General features: G+C 36.3%; 2 protein-coding genes across 2 annotated transcripts; both read right to left on the bottom strand.

The window, feature by feature from the left end:
• Positions 1-1,073: 1,073 nt before the first annotated feature.
• On the bottom strand, positions 1,074-2,212 carry LOC129572279 (uncharacterized protein DDB_G0287625-like). The gene is made up of 2 exons (XM_055452223.1): positions 1,888-2,212; positions 1,074-1,767 (listed from the first exon to the last, which is right to left on the bottom strand). Exons 1-2 carry the CDS (start codon positions 2,210-2,212, stop codon positions 1,334-1,336), a joined length of 759 nt encoding a protein of 252 aa, XP_055308198.1. The 3' UTR covers positions 1,074-1,333.
• Positions 2,213-8,441: 6,229 nt separating this feature from the next.
• Positions 8,442-9,145, bottom strand: LOC129572278 (eukaryotic initiation factor 4A-like). Its single transcript, XM_055452222.1, has one exon. It carries the CDS (start codon positions 9,075-9,077, stop codon positions 8,442-8,444), a length of 636 nt encoding a protein of 211 aa, XP_055308197.1. The 5' UTR covers positions 9,078-9,145.
• Between the last annotated feature and the right edge of the window lie 447 nt (positions 9,146-9,592).

Below are 9,592 nucleotides of genomic sequence, written 5' to 3'. Positions count from 1 at the left end.
GGTCCTTTATTATTTTGACTCTCTCAATCGGAACGCCTCCGATGGAGTAAACATAAGCAAACTTCAATTTTCCACGATGATATGACACAAGTTTCGTTTTGTTGACGTTCAATGCCATACGGTTTCGTTTGAAGTACTCAACAATTCTGTTTAGATCTTCTTGCAGTGCTATACAATCCTCAATTCGATTTATTTGCATCGAGAAGCGTGTGTCATCGGCAAATGATTTTAGATTCGAATTGACCAAGTAGTGTGGTAAATCAATGATGAACAAGATGAACAATGTCGCGCCGATCGGATATCCTTGACCAGTTCCCGATGTTACTTCTAAAGGATTAGACATGATTTCATTTAATTTTACAATTTGTTCACGCTTACTGAGGTATGATTTGATCCAATTTAGCAGCTGTTCATTCAGTCCCATAATTTTCAGCTTATGTATGAGCAGGTTTATGTCAACTGAGTCAAAAGCCTTTGCAAGATCAAGATAGATTGCATCAGTTTGAATCCCATGTTCCATGTTGATCAGTGTGGGTGAGGTGAATTCAACCAAGTTCGTAATTGTTGACCGTCCCTTTATGAAACCATGCTGGCTATCATCAATGATGTTCTTTATGTGATAATTCAGATGGCTTGCTATAATTGAATCCAAAAGTTTTGGTATTATGCATTGCAGGGCGACTCCACGATAATTTTCGATTTTGTATTTTGATCCACTTTTATGCACAGGTCTCACATAAGATTGTTTCCATGCGATCGGTACATTTCCAGTATTCAACGATTCGTGCAATATGTGAGTTATTGGCTTTAATAATGAAAGCATGCATTTTTTGATGAGTAGATTTGGTATTCCGTCGGGACCAGACACCAAATTGTTTGGTAGCTCATTCATTTTTTCCATGACTAATTCCTCATCGATTTGAATAGGTGGAATGTTAGCACATCGGTCCAACAATATGGGATCATCTTCACGATAACTTGCTTCAGATCCATCAGTTGTCTGTGTGTATGCCTTTTTGAAATGTGCTGCAAATGAATTGGCAATTTCGAATGGATCGTCAATGTTGTGGAAAAAATTCAGAAGAGGCGACATCAGGACTGAGGTGTGATTCGCTCAACATGTAAAAAAGGAAAGACGACGCAAGCACTTCAGCAAGAAAGTTTATCGCTTTTTCTTCATCTTTGATGCCATTCATATTATTGCAATACATTGCAGCTTCATCCAACATTGGAACTACATTATTGAATAGATGTTGTTGATGTGGCTGCTGAATGTGAAATGATGTGGCAAAAAGTGGATTTAAACAGAATGATGAGGTGGAGAAGGCTGGGTTTAACTGTGATAAAATGGCTGAGGTTGTGCATACATTAGCATTTGTGGTGGTAGATGTTGTGGCATTTGCATTGGAATTTGTGATGGATGATGATGCATTTGTTGCAAACCTGGTATCACATACGGCGGATGGAAAAATGGTTGCTGCAGAAAAGGAGCAGGTTGCTGCCACTGACTTAGCCGTTGGCTATACACATTTTGATTTTGAAATCTCCGATTGTGATTGTATGGGCGAGAGAAATTTTCAAAACGATGATTTCTGTTGGAATATCGTGTCTTTCGCTGATTGTCATTTTGCTCTCGTTGAAAATGTGCATTTGGTTTGCCTTTGGTTTGCCGATTGTTGTTGTTATCAGAATTATGTTGTGTTGTTCGTTTTTTTTCGGCGTTTTGTTTATTTTTCTTCTGAGCTGTACCATCAGATTGCTTTTTCACTGAGTGAATGAATGGTTTCACGATGTAATTTGGATCCCAATCATCCAAGGTGATGATCTTGTTGCAAACTTCATGGGACAAAGTTGAAATTTTGAAAGATTAAAAATTTCTTGAGTTACCTTTGAACCGTTTGTTTGGAATTTTCTCAACAGAAAAGGCATCAGTGTGAATTTCAGAGTTGGCAATGATAATGGCAGTTACATCATCGGAGGTAGCATCTTTCGGCAAACGAGAAACATGAATTGAATAAATACCATTTATCGGTGTGATTTTTTGTGGCCCCGGTGTTTTTTTCGGATTGGTGTTTTTGTTGTCACTTTGACTAGCTGAAGATGATGCACCTAAATCAATTAAACCATTATTCAATTTGTTTTGTATCGATTTGTTGACAGATTTAACGATTTCTTCACTCAATTGCTGAATGGATACTTCTCTGTGCTCCATTTCAGTGGTTATCTTGTTGAACTTAGTTGCACAGCAATGACATGTTATTCCGAATATTGAATCAGCGCTGAACATTTGAAGAAATTCGGAATATTTGCTGGGTTTGTCCGATAATATCTTCCATTCGAAAGTACCATCACTTCTTACAGTTTTAGACATCAGTTCAAACGCATGCAATAACTCCTTCGTTCTCAATTCATCAAGCTGGCGTAGACACTCAACAAATATTTTTTTACCACAAAACCGGCAATTCAGAGACCATCCATAATATCTGGATCCATTACAATTGTTTGTTTCACAGCTGTGTGGTTGTGTTGTTGACATGTTGAGGTTATATTGCTGCGAGTTCAGTGTTATGATTTTAATGTTTTTATTTCACCGTTTAATTTATGTTGACTAGTTCAATAAAATTATATTTACAAATAATACACGTAGTGAAATACTGCCCGATCGGAAAACCTATTGCTGCCAGTCCTAACAACCTCGAAACAGCACTGTGGCAAACCGATTGTATTCACTGTAAACAGTCTTGAAAATAATCTGCTTTTTTCCTTTTTAATTTTGTACTATTCTCCTGAACTTCACTTTTTCCGATGAAATTGTCATTTAAACTTTCATGTCGTAGCAAATAAAAGTTGGGAACAGTTTGAAATATTTAAAAAAAAACGAAAATAAATTATTTTATTGAAGAGCGGTGAAAAAGTCGATGTTTACACTTTTGACAGCAAATGTCAACTTTATTGTAGTGTATTTTCGGCGGATAGACAGCGTATAAACATATTGGCCGTTTCTCTTGGGACCTACGGACAACGCAGGCCAACGGTACGGAAAAGTTCGGGATTACCAATGTAATTCTTTTTATTATTATTATTATTCTGCACCATACAGCGTTTCTTCGCCAGAGGTGGTTTATTACTTTTCCGTACACAACGTGTCAAGGGAAAGTATAGGAATTGTATAGTTGTCGTTGTCGTTGTCGTTGTCGTCGTTGTCGTCGTTGTCGTAGCTGTTTGTAAACACGATAACTCAAAAAATAATTGAAATAATCCAAATCTGAAAGTCCCAAAAGTTTAGTATCCAATAAACTTAGTTTAAGTTCGAAGATGAGCCATTTTCGATTTGATCCTGGGGTACTTGCCCTAAGAAAAACCTCAAAAAATTGACACTTTTGTATGTACTACCTGTAAATCGACTCTGATTGGCTACAAACTTTCTGGGATTTCATTTTTTGGGAAAAAAATAAGATTCTGAAAGTTTGAAATCAATCGAAATCGATTCACGGGTACCTCCCATACAAATTTTTTGACATTTTGACTAAAATTACCGATTTTTGGACAATTTTGTATGGGAGGTACCCGTTAATCGATTCCGATTGGCTTCAAACTTTCTGAGGTTTCATTTTTTGGAGAAAAAATAAGATTCTCAAAGTTTCTTGTCGATCGCATTTGCAGAAGTTTGATTTTTTTGTCCTCAGGTCATTCTTAGGCTAATTTTCAACGAAGAATTCGAAAATGGAATCGTTTTTGGCCAAAAATGAGGTCCAGTGCCTTGATTTGGGCAGTTGTGGTGAGATTGTACGATTTTTTCACCTTCTTCTTCAATATTAGCCTCCCAAATGTCAAATTTGAACCATATAAATGAAACATGTTATACGCCAAAAGAAACTAGACATGAAGCGCTACATTTTAGGAACACACCGCACCAGTGCTAGTGCCTTAGAAGCAGTTAAAAATGGTCGCATACTTGCAGGAGCATGATTTTTCAAACTGCCGACCTCGATTTGGGGTAGAAGGAAGGGTTTGATCAAGTTAAAATGTTCTACGCGACAGTAGAATTTTCTACGCGATTTCCGAATATTAAAGTGATTTGGGGCTAAAAGCGGGTTTCTGCCCTGTTTTTGCCCTAAAATAGTGATTTTCGGTGATTTTTCGACTTTTCAGCCTCCCCCTCCCTTCCAAAGGGGAGGGCGACCCCAAACATTGTTATTTTTTGATTCGTTGGAGTCTGGTGAGAATTTTATCAGAACACTTCACCAGTGTAAGACCACCTATTTGGTGTGAAAACAAATAAGTAGTCGAAAAACCATGAAAAAATGGTAAATGGTGAAAACACCGAATTTTTTTCTCATAAAATATGAGTTGGCGGATAGTTGGGGAATATCGAAAAACTCAAGAATTTGAGGTGGGCCGAGTTTTAAGCCCAAAAATTCGAAAAAAAAATTTCACGTCAAAAAAGAGTTTGCCATTTTTATACTTTGAACCCACTTTTCAGAGCTTGAATGAGCCCGGATGGGGTTGTCGTAGTGGTCTTTTTTGAAGCCCCATCGATTATCTATCCAACCATGCATATAGTTTTGAAAGTTTGTATCACACTTTTCTAGTGTAAAAATGTCAAAAAGTGCCATTTTTCATTTTTTTCAATATTTGAGTCACCCTAACTTTTCATCAGGTGGGGAAGGTCACCCTAATTTTCTGGTTTTGCGAGTTTTTGGCCATAAGAAGTTTATACACCAAGTTTGAGCGAAATCGGAGAGGTCACTTGCAATTTTTGTCCCACTTGGTGTGAAATGGTCGTGTATGTAGAACATAATTTAGCAAAGAATAATGACGAATGGAATTGAAAAACTAGCCAAAATGGGATGAATTTTAGGGAAAAAATTTATGATTCCCAACGGGTATTTTTAAGCTTCTTTGATGATTTGAAAGCAGAAATGGCTTAAATAGAAAGGACACGCAGAAAAATTGAGAAATATGCAGCAGACAGTTAAAATAAAATTGAACTGGTCATGTTTATATAGTAAAATCAGCCGAATTTATACCCCGAATGTGTTGCGCGACATCGACCGCCTTATGACTTACAAAAAATGATGAAAAAATTGTGTTTGAATGCAAAATGGAAGGTTTATTGCTTTCACTGGTCGAATCATAGCGACACTAGAATGTTAGAGTAAATTGAATCGATGCCAATTCTAGAACTGAACAACGAGCAATTTTTGAAATTTGGCATATATATGCGCGCCAGTTATGTACTCGTACAAGTCTCTTAGGTCTCGATTTTATGGGACAATGACCTTTAAAAGGGTTTTCGCGTATTTTGCGTAACTGATCAGATATAAGGGATATCGGGTAAAAAAAACACACAAAACTACGTGTGCGTACGTGTAGCCAATATCAAACAACGAAATGTCAATATTAAGTATATTTGACGTTCACACACGCACGCTATACAATGCAAAATCCTATGGATGGCACGGCAGTCCGTGCAATGCTGTATTTAGCATTTGAATCGTTCGGAACAGCACGTAAACGTATTTGTGAGTACGACAGCGTTCCTGTGTCACTTAAAATGATATCAGCTATTTTGAGAGATAAATTCACATGAGCGTCACTCCATTTTAACTTCGTCTAGAGGTTTTTTGCACTACATGAAATGTAGAGCTACTAATCTGCTTTTTTTTCTAGATACTTTTTGAGTGTTGAAACAAATTATGGTGAATTTGAATTTTATGCTCATATTTTTTATTTAATTTAAAACAATGGCAGTAACGACAAATAGGTGCATAATATCTCAAAGCGCCAATCAAATTATTATTGTCAAATGTTGTTTAAAAATTACATTAATTTTTCGTACAGTATTTTCTGAGTCTTGAACAGAATTAAAGTGATTTTAGATTCTATGCTCATATTATTTATTTAATTTAAACCAAAAGCAGTATATTTCAAAAAAGAAATCAAACCGAGATCTTGTAATTCATTTTGCAAATAAATATATTACTTCAAAGTTACATTGATGAAATACATTTCATGTAGTGCGCCAAAAAATAGTTTGTTGTGAAACAACAAAATAGATTAAGTAACTTGAAACTCAAGAACGGTCTTGTTTTTACCTGCTATCACTAATTTTGTTGAACTTTTTTCGAAAAAACACAATTATTGATACATTTGAAAAAACACATTTTCACTACCATAAAAAAGTTCCATTTTCTCTCGTGAAATACCAAATATGTATATTTAAAAAAATGAAAAACTGTTGCATCAATTGTGTACACTCATTATTTCTTTCGAAAATATTAGTTTCCACCAATCAAAGCTACAGGAAATACACTTCTTATGTATCTTCCGAACAAAATTTGTTTTAATACATTCAAGTGTAAAAATACCGATTTACCACCAAACCCACATGAATTATCCCCCAAAGTCCAATTATTGGTGGAATTCCAACATTTTTATGAAAAAAAGTGTCCTAACATGAAAATATCGTCAGAGGCTTATTTCATGTTTCTTGAACAAATATATCATTTTCCAGTCAAAGAGATCAAATTGGAAAATTCACTCCAATTTAACCTATTTTGAACTATGCAATGGCTTCAGATCGCATTTTTACCACTTTAAATCGTTTTCTCGTTGAAAATTGATTGGATATAGCCTTTTCCCAAGCATTTTAGACCCACCTTAATATAGTTTTGGATGAATTTTTCAAAAAAATTCACTTTTTTCATAAAAATCACATAAATATTGCCACGTGTGTATGAAAATTTTTGAAAGTCTTGTAAAATGACAACGATGCGCTATTAGCAGGTGGATGTTTGAGTTGATCTAAGGTGAAAAATCAGTTTTTGCATAAAGTTCAGGATTTTTAATCATTTTGGACCATTTTCTACATTATTGAAGATGAAATTGGATTTTGATGATACTATTTCTGCTTTAATTTGGACGAAGGTCAGTAGTTCAAGCCTTTGATTTAAGCTTTTTTTGCCATTTTAGAACCCGAGCGTTAACTTTTTAACTTTAACCCCTGGGGGTTAAATATGACCTTTAAACCCTCGGGTTAAATATTTAACCATAACAACATAAATTGACCGTTGGTGTGGAATGGTCGTGCATTGAAAAGCGAGTGTCATCGGCAAACGATTGTAAGTTGGGGTTGACTATGCAATGATAAACAGGACAAACAGTGCCGCTCCAATCGGGTATCCCTGACCTGTTCCCGATGTTACTTCGAAGGGATTAGACATGGCTCCATTCAATCTTGACGTTCACTTAGATATGATTTTATCCATTTTAGTATTTGCTCGTTCAATCCCATAATTTTCAGCTTGTGTGTGAGCAGTTTCACGTCAAAACGCTTTAGCAAGGTCGAGATATATTGCATCAGTTTGAGTTCCATGTTGCATGTTGACTAACGTATGTGAAGTAAATTCAGCCAGATTCGTTATTGTTGACTTTCCTTTGACAAAACGTGTCATCGATGAAGTTCTTCATGTACTAATTCAAATGATTTGCTACTATCGAGTACAACAGTTTTGGTATTATGCATTGCAGTGCTACTCCACAATAGTTCTCAATTTTATATTTACAGGTCTTACATAAGAGCGTTTCCATGTGTTCGGTACATAACCAGAATTTAACGATTCACGCAATATGTGTGTTATTGGCTTCAGCAATGTGTGAATGTAGTTTTTGATGAATTTATTCGGTATTCGTCGGGACCAGACACCAAATTGTTTGGAAAACCGTGGATTTTTTCCATAACCAATTCTTCAGTAACATTAATACGTGGGAAATTTGCACATCGTTCGAATAATATCGGGTCATTTTCGTCATAGCTTGCTTCGGATTCATCGATCGGTTGTGTATATGCTTTTCCAGAGTTTGTTGCAAATGAATTGGCAATTTCGTTTGGGTCGGTGCATTTTTTGCCATCATATTCCATTTCTCTATTTTTCATATTCTCTATTTTTCATATTTCATCGATTTTTTCGTGTTTCTCAAGTCCAAAAACGATTGGAAAATCATTAAAATTCAATGAATCTCGTATATAGAGTGTTTACGCTGAATAGTTGTCTCATTTTTCTGATTTTTTTTCGGGTGGGTCAACTTACAAAATTGGTCGACATTTCAATATGCACGGAAAGAATTTCGCCATGTGTGAAATGACTTCGGATTATGAAAATACACGAAAAACTAGTGAAGAAAGCTTATACTCGCTTTGCTGATATCTTTGAAATTGTCTACTTGATGATGGTCCGAAAAACTTAGTTTTTATAAAAATGATTTTTTTTTGCAAAAAATTTTTATGAGCCGATCCGAGCCGTTTAAGAAGCGTATTTACTCTTGGGAACTACTTTCATATTGGTTTTTGACGTTTCTAAATCGATTGAGACTAGCCAAATTGACGATTTGTCGGTCAAAATACAAAATCGGCGGGGTGGGTCAACTTACAAAGTGGGTCAACTTACACATACTCCCCCTACGACTTGAACGTCCGATGGAAGAGTCTTGAAGACATCATGAATTTGGTCCTTGAAACCACGTGACAACATTTCATCGGCTTCGTCAAGCACGAATATTTTGATGTAGTTCGTACGCAACACTTTACGATTAATTAAATCAAAAACACGGCCAGGTGTTCCAACGACCACATGAGCGCCTGAATCTAATTTCCGTATGTCTTCACGTACGTTGGTACCACCGATGCACGCTGAACATTCGGCTTTCAAAAATTCGCCCAAATTGATGACAACTTTTTGGATTTGAGTTGCCAATTCCCGAGTGGGTGCCAAAATGAGAGCTTGGCATTCGCGCAAGTTGGTGTCAATTCGTTGCAAAATTGAAATGGAAAATGTTGCCGTTTTTCCAGTACCCGATTGGGCTTGAGCAATTACATCATGCTCCTTGATGCATCGCAAAATTGCGCGTTGCTGAATAGCCGAAGGACGCTCGAAACCATAAGCGTAAATGCCACGAAGTAGTTCTTCCTTAAGGTTCATGTCATCAAAATTGTCGACGACTTCATTCCAGTTGCTTTCAATCATACCCTCAGTTTCCAAGCCAGCTGGTCCATTTTTGTATTCTTCGTCACCCATTTTTCAAAAAAATTACTTTGGCACTTTTACACACGTGCTAAAATGATTCAATATAGCCAAGCGAAAGCAATCAATTGCAGTGTTGACTATTGCGTAAAACCGATCAATTGCATCGTTCAAGTTGATTCCGCTGAAAACATTGTTACAATTGGCATTATCGAAAAAATTATTGATCGATGTGTAGTCAGCATGTTTGAAGTCTTTGTATGTAATAACATCATCAGATTTGCTGTCAATTTTATCATGGATGACGACTTCGAGTGCTTGATGGTGTGTTTCATTTTTTGCTATTTTACTTTTGCTCATATTGCATGTGAACATGTTGGGCTCATTCGTCCATAGCAAATCCAACATTCGTTGGTTTTCATTGTGGTGAGTACATATTTGAAACAAACCCAGCTCGTGGCACGTATCGATGACAATTTTTTCTTTTTCGCTCACCACATTTACAGCAACAGCTACTTCTGGATTCGGCTCAAAGTTGATATCAGGATCATGAGCATCATTTGTGTTGC

Source organism: Sitodiplosis mosellana, unplaced genomic scaffold, assembly GCF_009176505.1.
Source record: "Sitodiplosis mosellana isolate CC-2019 unplaced genomic scaffold, AAFC_SMos_1.0 Smas_scaffold_4604, whole genome shotgun sequence".
NCBI classification, from domain to species: Eukaryota; Metazoa; Arthropoda; class Insecta; order Diptera; family Cecidomyiidae; genus Sitodiplosis; species Sitodiplosis mosellana.
This window is presented reverse-complemented; position numbering and strand designations above follow the sequence as displayed.

Coding starts and splice junctions, on each gene's coding strand:
- LOC129572279 (XM_055452223.1), bottom strand. CDS start 2,212: ATGGAGCACAGAGAAGTATCCATTCAGCAATTGAGTGAAGAAATCGTT. Junction 1,768..1,887: donor TCCAAACAAACGGTTCAAAG/GTAACTCAAGAA, acceptor TCATTCACTCAG/TGAAAAAGCAATCTGATGGT.
- LOC129572278 (XM_055452222.1), bottom strand. CDS start 9,077: ATGGGTGACGAAGAATACAAAAATGGACCAGCTGGCTTGGAAACTGAG.